This window comes from Abramis brama (assembly GCF_963993115.1).
Source record: "Abramis brama genome assembly, chromosome: 21".
Classification (NCBI taxonomy): domain Eukaryota; kingdom Metazoa; phylum Chordata; class Actinopteri; order Cypriniformes; family Leuciscidae; genus Abramis; species Abramis brama.
In genome coordinates, this window is record NC_139983.1 from 20,056,136 (window position 1) to 20,074,617 (window position 18,482).

At 36.6% G+C, this 18,482-nt stretch overlaps 3 protein-coding genes across 3 annotated transcripts in view; all 3 read right to left on the reverse strand.

Annotated features, from left to right (window-relative positions):
* LOC311071987 (cytospin-A) overlaps nt 1-5,877 on the reverse strand; it is a 15,298-nt gene extending 9,421 nt beyond the window's left edge. The window contains exons 1-4 of the mRNA XM_084096659.1: nt 5,511-5,877; nt 3,737-3,797; nt 2,279-2,641; nt 964-1,037 (exon numbers count right to left, since the gene is read on the reverse strand). Coding sequence (XP_083952785.1) covers nt 964-1,037; nt 2,279-2,641; nt 3,737-3,776 — 477 coding nt within the window. The 5' untranslated portion in view covers nt 3,777-3,797; nt 5,511-5,877. The remainder of the gene's footprint in view (nt 1-963; nt 1,038-2,278; nt 2,642-3,736; nt 3,798-5,510) is intronic.
* Nucleotides 5,878-6,162: 285 nt separating this feature from the next.
* On the reverse strand, nt 6,163-8,044 carry LOC311072637 (uncharacterized protein). The gene is made up of 2 exons (XM_084097789.1): nt 7,794-8,044; nt 6,163-7,279 (listed from the first exon to the last, which is right to left on the reverse strand). Exons 1-2 carry the CDS (start codon nt 7,842-7,844, stop codon nt 6,959-6,961), a joined length of 372 nt encoding a protein of 123 aa, XP_083953915.1. The 5' UTR covers nt 7,845-8,044; the 3' UTR covers nt 6,163-6,958.
* Nucleotides 8,045-10,025: 1,981 nt separating this feature from the next.
* On the reverse strand, nt 10,026-18,210 carry erich1 (glutamate rich 1). Its single transcript, XM_084096895.1, has 7 exons — nt 17,877-18,210; nt 17,624-17,713; nt 17,292-17,432; nt 16,287-16,427; nt 14,408-14,773; nt 12,338-12,529; nt 10,026-10,755 (listed from the first exon to the last, which is right to left on the reverse strand). The coding sequence occupies exons 2-7, from the start codon at nt 17,640-17,642 to the stop codon at nt 10,676-10,678; spliced, it is 939 nt and encodes a 312-aa protein (XP_083953021.1). The 5' UTR covers nt 17,643-17,713; nt 17,877-18,210; the 3' UTR covers nt 10,026-10,675.
* Nucleotides 18,211-18,482: the final 272 nt, after the last annotated feature.

Below are 18,482 nucleotides of genomic sequence, written 5' to 3' on the forward strand. Positions count from 1 at the left end.
CCTGAATGTCATCAGAGAAGAGATGTCTTTCCAAGGGAGAGGGAAAGTTAATTAAAGATTATGATGGCACATTAATGAAAAAGATTATGTTGAACACTGATAAATAATGTATATTAAACACTGCATTGTAGTTAAAGATCAGTTACTGCTTTAGTCACAACTGAGGTGCATGTAAGTGCACTTAGTAGTTGAGTTGCATTTTAAAGATATGTGCACTCACAGACGGCTGGGGAGGAACACACTCACTCTGTTGTTTGGTCAGTGAGTCGTTACATGCTGACTTCTACTGTCACAGGGGCCAAACAAAAAAGTTTTGTTCTTGCAGGAGCTGAACAGAATTCCCCACATCCCCCTCATTATGTCCTGTTCACTCCCTGTTTCCATCTGTGTCTCAAACACTCCTACTTCTTCAGGCCTGACACCCTGTATAGCTGCTTGTGACCAGAGAACCATTCTGTTTTTTAAATGTTGCTATAACTAACTAATAAACATTCTCTTTGTTTCATATTAATGCTATAGATCAATGCTAAATCAATCTATTCAGAAATCAATGCAAGTCTAAGAGAAGTGCACAATTTCACCCTCTCTTTCTTCATTTTTTCTTCTCTGCCCCTTCCTGCCTTCCTCTCCTCCTTCCTGTCAAAAATAGATTTAATTTGATCTGATTCCTTGAGACTACCAGATTAGGACCATGTTAGCAGAACCATAACACAAACCACTCACAAAAACAATGTCCATTCCTCAACTAAGACAGGAAGGGAGTCATTTGTAGGATTGCATGTCCCATAAGCCTTTGCTGAAGCTGACAGGCTGTTATCAAACCCTCCCTGACCTGCCCCTCTGGGAACAATGTTACTTCCTGTTGCATTTTCCTGTCTTCAAAAGAGGGAATTTTAGAAAGCAAAGTGTCAAGCAAAAACTGAGAGGACATGGATGGTACAAAAAGAAGCAAGTGTGATTCACCTGAATCTTTTCCTTACAACTTCTCAATTCCTCCTTCATCTTCTCCCTCTCCACCAGAAAACCTTGTAACAGATCTGAAAAACATACAAAAATGTGATTCTAAATATTTATCAAATTCTAAATAATACAGGTATTTGCTAAGAACATAATAAAGCAATAATGCACTAAAAGAAGCGTGTTACTTTAGGTTTACAGCAGTGGTAAAATCACTGCAATGCATGACCTCGAACGGCTTATTGTTTTTATAAAACCACAGCAACAGCAATATGATAAAAGTGATACAAATGTTCAATAAACATTTAATGAATTAAAATCTATAAGGGTATCAGAGGTTTTCTTCAGGACCCAGATTCAGGATAACCCAAAATGACGAATGAAAATGAACAAATTAATGAATAAAAAATTGAATGAATGAATAAATAAATACTATTTGTACTGTGGGTTATATTTTCTTTTACCTTTCACAGTTTTGTTCATGGTTTTCATGGTGTCCATGTTGGCCAAGTGACTTTAATTTTGTTTGTTTTTATTTTTTAAAATAAGCCAGTATAAATACACATGCTTATACGGTTAACTACATTTTATTATTTGCATTTTTTGTCCTCCCTGCTGTCCATGATAAGAACATACCAGCAACACCATTTGAGACCCACAGATTTATATAATACTTTGATATAATGTATTATTAGCCTGACGTCGTCATACTCAGATTCTAGTCAGAATCTAATCTAATCAGAACTTCCCGACCTAAAAATTTTGTGGGCGGGGCTAAGTTCGGCTGGCATCCAGGCTAATGTATTATTATATGCGGAGAGTGTTGGGTGAAATACATTACTACAAGTAATTAATTACTGTAATTTAATTACCTTTCCCTTGAAAAAGTAAACTATTACTCTTAAATTTTCTGTAATTTAATTAGTTACTTCTGATGTAATTGGATTAAATATTGTATAAACTATAGAACAATTCTATATAACACAATAGTGGATTTAACATAAAAATTAAACATCTAATATTAAAATGTATGTTTTTAATTTAACCTTCTCCCATTAAATAAAAGTAATTTATTTGAAAGAATTAATAGGACAGTTTCATGGTCGAGGTTGATATGGGATTTAGAAAGAGTAATAAGTACAGTAATCTAATCATACTGTTGAAGATGTAATTAGTAGATAGCAATACAATTGCTTTTTTAGAGTAACTTTCCTAATACTGTGTGCGGACCACTTCCTAAAAATGTTTGCAGTTCATTTAATTATGTGCATGCTCTAATTTATCAATGAATCAGTGTACATAACATGACTGTCTGACGCACCATTCAGAATGTGTGTAGATTCTTCAGTGTTGTTGAGCTGTAGTGTGTTCAAACACTCCTGGAGGAGTTTTGCATCCACTTCTGTGTCTCCATGCACACACACACACGACGGATGAGATAACAGACTAGGTGCTTCTGTCATCTCACATTCCTCAGTCTCTTTCGCAGGCCCTGTCCTGCAGTCCAAAAGTGAATCATTCTGATTGGTGGAGATGAGTGGCGGACTGAGAGCATCTTGAGTCGTTTCTGGGGTGGCTGTGCTTGTGCAGTTGGAAATGGACACCAGCTGAGACGTTGGTGACAAAGTAGAAACAAGACTATATGGCGAGGCGGGAGGTGTTTCATATATGTCCACAGCAGTGCCTGCAGAGAGACAGAGGTGGAGCTCTCAGAATACTGTAATAAAACATTACCTGACATAATAACTTGTGTGCATAGATTAGTCTGTCACAGAAATGAAACTTTATTTCCGTTATTCATGGGATGTTCAGAATGTGGTTAATATTCATGATTTCAGGGGACAAGAATTATGTGACTACCATATACAGTACAGATTTGACTACCAAGTATAGATTTTTTGTCTCTTTATTTTGATAAATGACACTACTATCACTGTTTTTTTCCACATTTCTTTCTTGTTTTCTAGCAAAATATATCTTATATATATATATTATAATATATTAAGTTTATAATAAACTTAATTTGAAAATGTTGGCAAATATCAACTTAAATTGTTGTCAAATCTTCACAAAAAGCTTCAGAATACTTGGGACATATAGTGCACAAGTCATACACTTTAATTGTGCTTTTACATTCTCTTTGGTACATTATTATTAGAGGAACCAGCACACTATTCAAAGTGCTCCATGTACAAAAGTGAATATACCGTTTTGAAACGTCTTGAGTATGAGTAAATGATTTTCATTTTTATGTGAACTAATCATTTAGGAAAATTTTTAGTTTTATAAAATAGGCAGGTTTCATTATTTGCTTTTTCTGAATACAAACCAACAGGAGCAGATTAGATTGAATGTGTGTGAGTGGGTGTTCTTCATTAAAAAGCCTTTGTCTTCTCCTTGGGTGGGAAAGGTTTGCTGATTCAGTAAGTCTGAGGGCTCTGGACACCACCAATAACAGGGAAGAATGTACAATACAGTATGCCAATAATGACTCGCTCTCTAATATATTTAATAACTGTCCTGCAGTTCTTTCTTTCATAATATTGGACAGTCAAATGCCTAGAAACTACGCTTTACACAGCATTCTTTTCTGTATTCCTTTATTTTTTGTTTCTATATCTCTCTGTCTCTACATGCTGTTATTTTATCTCTTGTGAAAAATGCCTCTGTTGATTCCTGCCCCTATAGGGTTATTGCCTCAGATCTCAATAACACATCTAATACACCAGAAAATTCAAATATGTGTGTGTGTGTATGTTTGTTGTCAAAAGCTAGTTACCTGAAGATCCATGTCGTTCTTTTCCAGAGTTATTCCCCATGTTACCAACAGCTTTTTCAGTCTAGTGAATGAGTAAAAAAAAAATCATTATACACATTTTTTTTTCTCTTGGTTACACTTTATTTCAATGGTCCACTTTAGACATTCTACTTACGAAACTTTGCAACTACATGTCAACTAACTGTATTAGTACTGTAGTAGACTGTTAGGTTAGGGTTAGAAATTCGGGTTAGTATGTTAAGTGTTGCCCAGGTCTGTGTAACAAAAATAGTCCAATGGCCAATCAAAAGTAACCTTAAACTAGCCAACTGACCCTATCCCAAATATCAAAACTCAAAATATGCCACTCCCACACCTAAAACTCCATGTAATCATAAACATCATGTTTTCATAAAGAAGACCAATGCCATTACCAATCAGCTACCACAGTTTTATAGTTGTTAGAATGTAAAATGGCTAAAATATTTCATTCTCAATACAAGCATTTCAGTCTAATTAACCTTTAACCCAAGGGGGAAAAATCAACTTGTTTAAAAGTAGTCCAATTCTGTGGGAAAACCCCAAGACTTGGTAACCCTGATGTAGTTACAAAACAAAGTTACTTATTATAGTCAGTAGAATGTCTGTTGGGGAGCATCAAAATAAAGTGTTAGCTGATATTATTAAGCAGACAGTCTACTAATACTCTAATTGACTGGCAGTTGACATGTAGTTGCAAAGTTACTTAAATAGTTAGTAGAATGTCTAAAATAGACCATCGAAATAAAGTGTTACCCTTTTCTTTAGCACCCATTCTCACACACGTGTTCTATGTCCCATGCACTCTTTATTCAATATCCAAATAACAAAAACTCAAAAGATATAACAAGATTGTACATTAGATTAGTATCTCCACTCATACTCCTCTTCCAGGTCTCTGAGATATTCAGAAAGCTCTCCAACAACGTGTAGAACAATTTGAATGAGGTTTGTGGTAAAGTTTGCATGAAAATGCAAAAGCCTATTGACAGCACAAGTTTGCTAAATGAAAGAGGTAGAGCAAATAATTAGGGAACACCATGGATTGTTATAAGACATTTGGTTTCAATGTAATTAAAAAAGCATATAGAAAATCAAATGTACTTAAGCAAGTAAATTTGGTTGTCATATAATATCAGGACTACTAATAAATGGCACATTTTGGTTGGTCTCTAAAGAACAGCATCCAACAATGTTCAACAGGTAAAGTAAATTGTATTGTTTGCATAATGACTTTTTATAGCCATTCAATCTAAGGTGAACAATGCAGGATTCTGAACTGATTGTTCACAAAAAAACTTTAGGCTACATAAATTACGACGATTTATTAATAGTATAGGCTACTAACAACAATAACGTACATTGTTTTTAATATCTAATATTTTGTAGTTTAATTAATTAATATGGTTGTATTTTATAACAAAATGAGAAAGAAAACATTAATCAATCATCGGTTTACCTTTTTGATAAATTCTAATGGGTTAAAACTGTTAACTTGCCACCCAGTGTTACAACAATCTCCGGCCTCTCCTACTTCAAGTTTAACGAACAAGCAACTTTAAACCAAGAGAATAAAGTCTATCAATAACATCTTTAAACCAAGATAATAAAACAAGAAAATAACATATATTACACGGACAGCGAGCATCACCATCTGGAGAAAAGGACCGCAAATCATACTTATATGAATTAATAAAATATAAAAACACTTAAACGATAAAGAAAACCATAATAATGAATCGTTTATGTTACACACCTTATTGAAGGTCTTGTGTTCACCGGGACTGACGGGGAAGTTTTACATGCTGTCGCTAGTGGAGTCGCACCTCTTCACGGACACGGACGGGAGCGGATCATGAGCAGAGAATGCAGGATGTGGGTATAAACTCTGAAGCACAGTTAAAAACGGTCCTTTTGCCCCCTCACGAGGACTGAGCAGTACTACTACTGAAAACAGCGTGAACTAGATCTAAAGCATTATGACCTTGTCCTCAGCTTTTTAAGGAGCGACAACTCACAAATAAACAACTCCTGAGTCCTGTGTAAACACCCTCCAAGTGACCGAGTTACTTTCCACCAGGAGTCACGTGCGAGTACATTCCCTCATTAACATCATCGTTATTAAGGTTTTATGCTAACTGAGGTGTGATTTATATAGATTAACGAATACTACAGGCAGTCTGTCAGTTCACCATAACCTCTGACCTGTTCCTAATTTAAAGACTTGAGCCCTGAGCAACAGGTGGTTAATATTGTTGTTTAGCTTTAGCTTATCTGATCTACTGTAGTGTAGTAATACTGTAATGACTGCAAGGCAATAAGTGATTTATTGACGCTTTTTTTTATCACAATATAAAAACTATAGACCATAAAAGTCAAAGGCTTTTAAATAAAAAGGCTAAGAAAAATTAAGTTAGTTCTTTATTTGCATAAAATGTAAATCCATACACAGCTAAATTTACACAATAGTTTACATTTCTTGTTTATAAGATAGACAGTTATCAGCACTGCAGCCATATAAAAACTAAAATAAGCATTTAAAAACATTATAAATACAAAACATATCAGAACAATCCTCCCAGTTGTCTGCAAGTAGTTTAATATACAGGACTGTTTTTAATGCCAATTTCTCTCTGTAAGAGCGTAGAACAGGTTAATCAGCTTCTCGCTCATTCACAGTCTCCCCTACGTTTACATCTTAACAAGCCCTAGTAAATAAACTCAGTGAAATAATCTTCAGGAAACGATTTAGCTTAGGAAACATCCCAGTCATCATGGGTGATATTGTTACTGTAAATACATTTCTAAGACCAGTCATCAGGATGTCACTGACAGACATGTGTAAATTATGCCTAGCATGTGGGCTTGATTCAGCATATTAAAATAGAGTTGAATTCACAATGTCGCTCGACCAGTGACAACGCCTAAGCATGCCATCATCAAATCATATGCCTGTATTTTTACACAGATTTGAAAAAATTCAAGTAATTTTCACAAACATGTCAATTCAATGTATGACCAACAGTTGGTCATTAATACAGATCTGCTGAATCATTTGAGCAACTGTGGCCGACCTCATAAATAAACACAAACTAATCAGGGCAAACTGGCTTTCTTGTACAAAGGCACATTCCACTACTGACTAAATTATTGACTAATGCTCCATCTTACACAGTAAGACCTTGTATGGCTAAAGTTTTTTCTTTATGCGGCAGTTGGTGTCTTCACAGGCTGCTCGATGCCACCTGTGGTTTTGATTGGTTGATCCTCTTCATCTTTTTTGATGGATGCCATGGCAGCCTTGGCGGGAGCCAGACGGGCTCGGGCTGATGGGGATCCTGGACTCTCAACATTAGTGGCGGGTTTGGACATCCAATTAAGGATGCGCGTGGAGGGTCGGTGGTGAATACTGAGTTGGCGAGAGCTGTATCCGGACATTGCAAACCCTAAAGCACCCAGAACAACAGCCAACCTCGGCACTACAAGATCGTGATCCCTGTTGTTCACAGTCTGCACTGCTGACGTCTGAAAGAGAGTGCAAACACATGGTTACATTGTGTGATGAACTGACAAACATTACATTTCAGGTCACATTTAATTAGGAACACCTCAGCCTGCATGACTGAATGATGACTCTTTTCTTTTGGCTGTGAAACATTAAATGTTTGAAGTGAACAATGGCCAAGTACACTTGTAAATCATAATAATTCTATAACGACCGGCTTGTTACACAAATGGATTATAATTAGATCAAACAGTTCTCTAATGTAATAATTGCAGATTTAATGCTTAATTTGAGATTATAGTGATTGAAATCACACCATGTGGAATGTTATAAAAATTCTTGAATTATAGAAAACAATTATTCACCCATTACATCAATGTCCAATCAGCTTTATGTTTAGCACTGGAGTTCTGCCCCAGTTCAGGTGTAAATACATATACAAAACTATAACATCTACAGATGATTCATTTAGACTGTTTAGCTATTCAGTTTTTTATCCATAACATGCACATCTGGACAGATTATTTTACTTACCTGCAAGTAGCGAATGTATCCTGAAATAGGACGTGGGAGACCAAAAAACATATCAAGTTTGTCACTAGGCCTCGGAGCTGTTTGTGAGCAGGACTACCTCTTCCTCTGGTTCCTTGTTTCTTTCCTTTCTGACAGGGAGTTTTCACAGAGGATAGAGCTCACTCAGGTAGGAGTGCACGTCTATCACGTCTTCCTGTGATCATAGCTTATATAGACAGTCCCCATCTGTCTGTCTGTCTCTCAATGAGATTAACAAAAGAGGCTAGCAAACACGTAGACATGCTAGCGATGACGACAGCTGCGACAGTATAGGATACGAGGTTAAGTTGTTGTGAAGGACATTCTTGTAAAGCTTGGCACGTGTAAAGCCGGAAAGGGCTATAAAGTCTACTGACACAAGTCAGAGGCGACCCAGTTATCAGAACAAAAAAAAAAAAAAGAAAAAAAAAAAAAAGAAAGGAAAAAATCCCACAAAATAATATAAACAACATGACATAAAACAAACAAAATTTTAAGCAAAAAACAACCAATCAGATGATATTACCATGATACTGTATGATACCATACAGTGTATATACACCAAGAATACCATTGTATTACTACAGTACAGACAATAGTCCTATAGGTTATGCTAGTTTTTATAGTCAAAACTACTTTTGTAGTCACCATTTGATGAGGCATCAATCTTTCTGAGGGGTTAGGGTAAGACATTATTTAAAGTGAATTTACACAACTGTTAAAAAGTCTGGGGTCAGATTTGTTTTTTGAAAGTCTTTTAAAAAAAAAAAAAAGTAAAAGTAAAGTAAAAGTAAAAAAAGAGCAAAGCTGTCAGCGCCAATGGCCTCGTGGTCAGTGCGCTGACATGTAGCGCCTTTACGCTCGGGCGGTCCGGTCCGAATCCCGGCTCGTGGACCTTTCCCGATCCCATCCCCCGTCTCTCTCCCACCTCGTTTCCTGTCATCTCTCTACTGTCCTGTCACAATAATAAAAATAAAAAAAGAGAGCAAAGCTGAATTTTCAGCATCATTAGTCCTCATCGCATGATCTTTCAGAAACCATTCTAATATGTTGATTTTCTGTTAAAGAAACATTTTTATTGCCATCAATGTTATTATATTAAAAATAATATTTTTGTTGTTAATATTTCTATGGAAACTTATTTTTTTTAGGATTCTTTGATGAATAGAAAGTTAAAAACATTTAACAGCATTTATTTAAAATATAAATCTTTTGTAACAATGTACTTTTGATACATTTAATGCATGATTAATACAAGTTTAAATTTCTTTAAAAAACTCTTACTGACCCCAAACTTTTGAATGGTTCTACAAACAAAAACCGTATGGAGTAGCAGTTTCTGCCACCATTTTGTCTTGCTTATTCACCTAGTTAAATATCTGTTTGTTGCTACACTCTGCAAAATGAACCTGTCTGGAGTTTTGCCTCAGGGTAGAGAACATAATAAACAAGGGACAGCAGAATATTGTCTTTCCCAACACAGTCCTATAGACCCTTTAGCCACACAATGTTATATCAGTCTGTGAGTTGAAGGCCTCACTGGGGACCGACAAATCTTGTTCTTTATGAGGACCTGTTAAACAAACAGACCTCAGTCAGTGGCAGATCATTTAGTATGTTTAAATTAAATTGCTTTTCCGAGCATTTATGACTGGCAGATATTTGCTCCACCTCTTTGCAGGATTGCCTCTCATCTTTTGAGTGGATATGATATATAAACCGTAAATCAATAAACTGCGATATTAAAGCTGCAGTGAGCATTTAGTGTGATGATATGCTGCGCTTAGTGCTAAAACAAGATGATATTTTGTTCTTTTCAGCTGCTATAATTTCACCATCACACCTGCTGTGTCGTCCGCCTCATATTCCAACTGGCGTAAGAAAACATTTCTCAGAGATACAGAAGGGTTATTATTTCTAAACATTGTAACCTAATGGGAAGCAATAAAAAAAACGTATTCTCTGTCTGAGACAACCCAGATCCATGTGATCCTATAATGGCATCAAACCCCACGCTGTGGGTTGCCTTGAGTATCTCAGATTAGCACAAACACACACATGGCTGTCTAGAGATGCTTGTTTAGTTAAAGTCATTCTTCCTTGACGTCATGGATAAGCCAATGTATCCGTATCAATGGATCTTTGTATGTCGTGCACTGCACTTAATGCAGGTAAGTGTATCAAACAATCAATGGAAACAAGGACACATTTGTTTATCTTGTGAATTGAAATAAAACTTTAATATCTTTATAGCTGCACTAAGACATTTTTCTATTCACAGTGGCTTGTCACATTGATGCCCCAAAGTAGCTCATTACAATGTGAAAAAAACAAAAAACAAAACCTAAATGAGGCTTTGTTTTGGGGAAATGAGCAGTCTAGTGAGTAAAAGCTTAAATGTCATGATCTAAACAGTCTCTGAGATCAGTGAGGGGCTGCTGACGTTCTGATGTTAAGGTAATTAGCTGCTAAGACGCTAAACCACGAAGTCCTCATAATGAGCTGTGGAAGGTGATCCAGCGTCACGGTCAATAATAATAATCTAGTGTTTGGATAGCTGAAACATACTTTCTGGAACAGCTGTGAGAGTGTATTTGTGTTCTATGATAAAAAAATTAGCAGCAGAAAATGTGTAAAAAATCTTTTTCATAAGTCATTATTATTGTGAAGGCAAAATAAACTAGAATATATCATGCTGGGTCTTTAAAAGGTATGCAAATTGTTGCTGCTGCAATTTGATCCTGAGTTTCTTGAATTCCTTGACTATAAAACAGCACGACTGATGAGATATTATGAGGTATTACAATCAGAGACCTGCTGGTTATTCACAGTCGCTTTCCTCTTAGGATCTGAATCTGGGGACGTCATGTCTTCTGCTCTCTCTGTATGGGCAGAATCTCTGTAAGCCAATACTCAATAAGAGCACATACCACTGAAACCTCATCTGTAAAACGAGAAAGAGAAAGATCATCTAAATGTAACATTTGCCAATATTTATGTGTGTTCTTATGTTGTTTGCTTAGGAATCATGAATTTATGTTTACTACTGTCTGGATTTGGCTGATATTTTAGCTAGAGATTAAAATCACAACAGGACCAACCTGGTCAAATAAGGGCTAAATAAAAATAGAAAGTACCGCTTTATTGAAATGCACTATTGGACCTAGATTCCCATACAATTTGTTGTTATTAGGACATCTGAGGGAAAACACATATCTGCAGAGTAACATTAATGGCCTACTGCAATTACTGGTGGAAATAATGGTGTATGGGGAATTTTTTTTATAAATGTTATGTCTCCTGTGGTTGTTGTGGAGATGGAGGCTATGTTTAGGGGTCACCATGGACACCTGTGCGTAATGTCGTGAATCTGCTGGGTGCTTGTATCTCTTTAGTAAAACTCTGATCATCTTATTAAGGTCTAATCTGACTACACAAACACACATACCTGAAAAGTAAGGCTAAAAAACCCACTATGGGCACATTCAATGTAAACGCACAAAATTGTTATTGTTTTTTTATGCATATAAAGCCAAAAGTTTGCAAGAAAGCACTTTGTATGCTGCAGATTTTTCTTGATCGATACTTTGGGTATGTTGAGAATCGAACTTACTGACTGTTGCACAATATACATTGTAAGCTGCATACTATGCCAAGTTATCGTCACATGACCTTCTTAAAGTGAGTGGCATCCCGTTAAAGTCATGCAAATAAAAGACAAAAAATAAAAAAATAATAAAAAAAATAAAAAAAAAATAATAATAATAATAATAATAATATTATTATTATTTATATATATATATATATATATATATATAAAATATACATCTACCATTCAAAATATTGAGGTCTGCATTCATTTGATCTAAAATACATAAAAAATAGTATTACTGTGAAATACTATTTAAAAATAAGTGTCGTCTATATTTTAAAATGTAATTTATTCCTCTGATGGAAGGCTCACCATCCCTCCAATCTTCAGTGTCACATGATCCTTCTTGAATTATTCTAATATGCTGATTTGGTGCTCAAGAATAATTTTTTTATTATTATCATCATCAATGTAGAAAACAGTTGTGCCGCTTAATACTTTTGTGGAAACATGATACATACTTTGATGTATTTTAAAAAAAATTTTTTTTCAACAATGTAAATGTTTTTACTGTCACTTTTTAATTACTTTAAAACAATTAATATATATTTTTTAAATAATAATAATAATAATATTATATATATATATATATATATATATATATATATATATATATATATATATATATATATATATTTATTTATTTATTTATTTAAAAAAAAAAATATTGTTTGTAAGTGGTTATTTATTTATTTATTACATATATTTATTTATTTATTTATATTTATTAGTGACCCCAAACTTTTGCATGATAGTAGCTTGTGTATTTGTGGGCATTTTTAGTCTTTTGGCAGTGAAATCAATATTCTATTGTTTGCAACTATTACTATAAAACAAAAGTTCATACATGGGAGGTCCAAGCGCCCTCACTCACCTGCAGGCAATATACTTGTGTTCCTGAATTCTTGCAGCTGTGATTTTAACTGCTCTTCATTATTCACCAATAGAGCCCTGAGTCCACACAGCCTGGAGATCTCAGCAGGGGGCAGCGTCCTACCAGACAGACGAGAGAACAGAGTCTCAGCTGGAGTGAGGGAGAGAGCAGGTCCACTTTCTACACAGGAGCCTGAAAAGAAGAGTGGCAATACATTATGTTTATCTCATTACTTTTACACACACACATATATACACTGTATCAAAAGTTTCGGATCGGTAATTTTTTTAATGTTTTTAAAAGAAGTGTCTTCTGTTCACCAAGGCTGCATTTGTTTGATCCAAAATACAGCAAAAACAGTAATATTGTGAAATACTTTTACTTTATTTTTAATTTAAAATCATGTTTTCTACTTGAATATATTTTTAAATGGAATGTATTTCTGTGATGGCAAAGCTGAATTTTCAGTCTTCAGTTTCACATGATCCTTCATTCTAAATAATTCTAATATGCTGATTTGCTGCTCAATAAACATTTATTTATATTATCAATGTTGAAAACAGTTGTGTACATTTTCTTCAAAATTCTTTGATGAATAGAAAGTTCAAAAGAACAGCATTTATCTGATATAGAAAGCTTTTGTAACATTATAAATGTCTTTACTGTCTCTTTTGATCAATTTAAAGGAGACATATCATGCTTTTAAATTGTTCCTTTTAACATATAAATCATACATTTGTAGTCTATATAAAGCGGAACTGCAATGCTTGGGTCTGAATTCCTCATTATTATAGCTCCACAGGCCCCTTTTCTACCCCTTTTCTGATGTGCGTCTGAGAGCAACTCGTTTTGGTGCGGTCTCTTTAAATACAATTGAGACACTTCATACCCCGCCCCCTCTCCAGGTTGTAGCGGTGACACTCGGTTCAACTCCACCCCGTTCGGCCATTTTTGTAACGTTAGTTTGATAGCAGAGATACGATTATCTAGCGGCACAGAAACTTTTTATTCACACGTTATTAACAAAATGTCAACAACGGAAGACTTGTTCAGCCAGCCTTACATGTTCGAGCCAGAGTCGGAGCAGGAGCGAGATGAAAATGAAGACGACGAACCTGTAGAACAACGTCTTCATATGGATGTATCGCAATGGTGTGTACTGTATTTACACATGAAACTTTGGTCTTCCGACCTTTTACCACCGTGTCGATTTATTTTGATTAATATGTGCGAGGGAGAGAGAGCAAGACAGCGTCTAGTTTGGAGACGGTGATGTCTTGTTTACACTTTCGCCTGGCTCTGAAGAGAGAGAGTGAGCGCGCGCGCGACGGGGTCTCTCTCTGCTCGTTCTTTCAGTTAACGTTAAACATGCGCCCTGTCACGCGCGGCAGTTCATCTACATTAAACGGTGTAATGAAGCGTGTCGTGTGGGTTACTACATCCAACAACCGAACATTTTAACTTACCCTCTCGTAACTTCTGCATCCTTTAGCTTGGACTACAAAATTGCAGCGAGAAATAAAAATGGCGGATTGCTCGAAGTGTTGGGCCGGAAGTCAATGTCCTTATTTGGCAGTTCCGCTGCAAATACTGTGACGTAATAGTTCAAAAAACGTCATAGATAACAGAAAAATCGGAACAGGTTGAAAAATATGACCAAAACAGAATATAAAGATATCAACGAAGCACCTGAAGAGAATAATTTCATATTTTCTGTACTTCTAAACACTCCAAATATACAACAAAATGCATTTAAGGGCTAAAAAAGTGCATTTGGCATGATATGTCCCCTTTAATGCATCTTTGCTGAATAAAAGTATTCTAAAAGTAAAAAAAAATAAAATAAATTCTTACTGATCCCAAACTTCTGAATGGTAGTGTATGTTACAAAAGCTTTCCATTTCAGAAAAAATGGTGTTCTTTTGAACTTTTTATCAAATAAATGCAACCTTGGTGACCGTCAAAGACTTCTTTCAAAAACATAAGATCTTACCAACCCCAAAATTTGGAACGGTAGTGTTTATTTGTCCTCAACATAGAAAAAAGTGATGCTATAGTAAAATACTATACCAGAGGACTTGCGATCAGACAGGTAGATCTCCTGTGTGGTACGAAGGAAGTCGAGCACCTCCTCTGAATTTCCATGTTCACTCTGTGCGTATGTGAACTCAACAGCTCTCACATGAGGCACCAGTCCAAGAGCGATGAGTTTCTCTTTGTGCCGTTTCTTCTTCATCTTCCTCTTTCTGTTCTTGCTGAGCCGCTCTATGCTCAATGAGCTTCCAGCGTCCCCTTCATCGCTGGGATGTACAGCATCTGTCTGGCCCTGTACAGCACCCTCTGCTGGAGGGGTGGATACCTTGGCTGAAGTAATGGGAGACACTTTTTTCTTTCTCCTCCTTTTCCTCTTCTTATGTAACTCATGGTCATCTGCATCTGAAAGATCCAAAAATGGCTCATTGGTGAGGAGGATTATGGACTTTCTCACAGTATTAGAATTATTACAAAGGGGTTTTAAATCCGACAAGCATCGGGCTCCATTATCTGGAAAAAGAGGTTTAATGTGACTGATTTGTCATGAACGGATTTAAATAAATACACAATAACAACTGAATGACATCAGTTACAGCCTCATTACATTTATGCTCTTGGTAGACTCTTTCAAATAAAAAGCATCCTACAAAAAATGTGCTCATGCTGTATAAGAGGCAATTACCAGAGTGGATAGTGCACCACACACACACACACACCCCTTTGCCCTTTCAGGAATTTTCTGCAGGCTTTTCGAGCTCCTTAGGACTATACAAACACACTGAGTTGTGCTGAGCTATTGATTTTTTTCATCTGTATTCAGAGCAGAGAAACTGACCGCACATCTGAGTGACACACCGCAGGAAGCAAAGATTCAGCTCATCAGCATACAGCTCATACAATGAGACCATTTTGCAATAAAGGAGGGATGAGGAAAGGCCTCAATAACATGGACAGTATGAGTAAGTGTGTGTGTGTGTGAGAGAGAGAGAGAGCTTGTGAACGAAGTTATTGCTGCTCTGCAGGTCTATTGAGGTCTATTCAGATCAATAGCAACAAAAAGACAGTAGGAGGAAGAAATATACAGAGCTTTTTAGTGAAAGAGGAAAGAAGTATAACATGCACACTAAGCCAAATCACAAATACGACACCTGGACTAAAAGACTCATGATGGTGGATGAGTAATGTGTAATAAAAGATGCAACAATGTCACTTCGTATAGAGGAGGTGCTTGGTTTTGTCATTAAATATTTTGGGTGTGATTAAAATTTAATGTCATATAGTACAATTACCCAAAAAGGATGTTACAACAGACCCTAATTTTGTTAAACCCTTGATTTGGCTTGTCCTACCTGTATAAATACATCAGGAAGCAGGAAAAAGCATGTATCAATTTGGCCACAGTGAAATATCACAAATGATCAGGGCATATCAAATATCTCAAACGGTCTGATTCATTTTGGTTCTGTGATATTTGTGTGAATTAAACATAGAAATGACTAATTTTGTGTTTGTGTGGATGATAAATCCAAACTGTTTTCCTGATGAATAAGGATGTTATTTCTGAGGTTCTTTTTTTATCATGGGTGCTGTGGCTAACATGCTCCCCTGAATCAAACGATTTGATCATTTGGATCCACGACAGGAGTTGCAAATTAAAATAAACAGAAAAATCACCCAATATTTAAAAAACATCAATCAGGATATCAAGATACAGGTGCAGACTGGCTAATATAATCTGCAGTGACTAATAATTATTTACAGGGATTACTAGGATCACTTCACAGCAACTAGTGGTATCCATTTCATACTGGAATGTGTGACTGAAAGAGAAATCAAATAAAAGGGTAAAGAGATGGTGGTCTTAACCTAAGAGGTGTGTCATTAATCAGATTGAACACGGTTATCACCGACTCACCGACTGGGCTGTTCTCAGAGTCAATGGAATCTGGATTGGACAGTGTGACAGGATCATCCCCGCTAGTGATCAGGTAGCCTTGAGGAGGAGGAAGTACAGTGTAGAGCTTTTTTTCTGGTACAGCTGTACTTTTCTCATTACCTAAGAAATGGAGAGAAAGAAAGGGCAAACAAGCAGTCAAGTCCCCTGTTAGTGCTCCTATTATGCTTTTTCGGATATTACCTTCCATGTAGTGTTTTATATTATATATAGCTATTTGTAAATGTAAAATGTCTGCAAATTTTCAAAGACTAAAGTGCACAAGAAATGGAGTTATTGTCTCCCAAAAGAAAGAACCGATTCTGAACTGCCTGAAACAAGTCGTCAGTAATTCCAGTCTTATTTCCTGCACAAACCTATGTAGGTTTGTGACAAATTTGCATAAACTGCCTATCGTCTTCATTTGCTGTCCGTCAACAATGTCTACTTAAACCCTTCAAACACAACACTGCAGTTGTAGCTGAGGCCTGGATTTTGGTTCATGTTGCCGACATGTCGCGTAGTAGACACTGCGAAAGCAAATCCACTTTGCATACAGTTCCAAGGATGAGGACTCAAGCTCAAATTGATATGGTACACCATTGCCATTGTTACTGTTACTGTATACAAGTGCTAATGAAGCCTCCAGAGTTGAAATTCAGATATAGTAGTAGGCCTTTTGTTTCCGCCATGCGCTTTAAGTGGTAGACCAATCACAACAGACTGGGCCATCTGACCAATCAGAGCAGAGTTGGCTCTCGGAAAGGAGTGGCTTAGAAAGACAGATTCATTTATTGTTCCATCTCAGGCACTGTGATAAAAGAAGTGATACTGCAATATGTTATGAGAAATGAAAGTGTTTTTTTTGTCCTTAGATGCATGTAAACCTATTGTAGGAGACCTCCAAAACAAAACTAGGTACCTTTAAAATAGCATAAAAGGGGCACCATAAAAGTTTAAGGACTTAAGCATAAAGCAAACTCCAACCTGACTTTTTGGGTGGGATGTACTGAGGTCTTTCCACAGGTGGCACAGGTACAAGTATGCTCTGCTCCTGGGAAACAGGTTGCAGCACACTCTGCTCTTGGGATGTAGGATACAATCTTTGCAGGACCTTGGACTGGAATACTAACACACACACACACACACACACACACACACACACACACACACACACACACACACACACACACACAAACAAACAAACGTTGTGTTCTTGTGTGTCAACACAATATGTCAACAATAAAAACACGTGCAGAGCACAAGTTCTGTAGCACGTGGGCACTGTCACACACTTTTATTCAATGCTCTCTTCTTACCTTCTTTTCTGACAGACATATCAGCGGCTGAGAATCATGAAGACCTTTTTTTCCTCAATCGTAAACAAAATTACACTCCATTACACTTTTCTGATAGGTGTAAACAGAGGCTGGGTTAGTAGATGATAAAGCGCAAATCAGGTCAACCGTCTATTTTACACATTTAATAAGAATCCAGGATTTAACATGAAGGGAATATAAAAAAAGAGCTGTAAAATCGCACACATATGTCATAATAATGTAAAGAAAGTACCGTCAGGTTCTTTCCCTGTGTTGTCCTATTTCCGACCTCATCATGATGGCGCCTGAACGTGCAGCGTCCTGAACTGCGCCATCCAGCGGCGTGGACAAGCGCTACATCACCTCCAGGGGACCGCCGCATCTGCACCCGCGGGGCGGCGAGCGACTGCTAAGCACATGCACTCTCAAAACTTCGCTGCATCCTCACCATGTAGCCGCAAGCTCAACGAATACCTAGAATGTCAGCGTGGAAGAAGGTACGTTGAGCAATTTCTGCATGCTTGTTTTTTGAAAGGTGGAGAAGAAAACAAAAAAGTCTACTCTACTCTAACGAGCTTGTGTGCGGCGGCGCGCGGGATGCAGAGCTCAGCATTACATCACTTATACCTGACGAGAGAAGGCGTGACATTTTCACCTGTCGGATTCAACAAATATTTTGTTTATTTACGTTTGTTATCAATTTAATTCAGCTTTTTATTTTATTTTATTTTAATTCCGAAAAATACCCACGTTTGCTCAGATTGTTCATTCTTGAACATTGATATTGACTTGTAAACAACTTCTTCCCGTTTCTGTGTATAGCCTAACTGGGTGTGGGTCAACTGGAGTGCAATTTTCA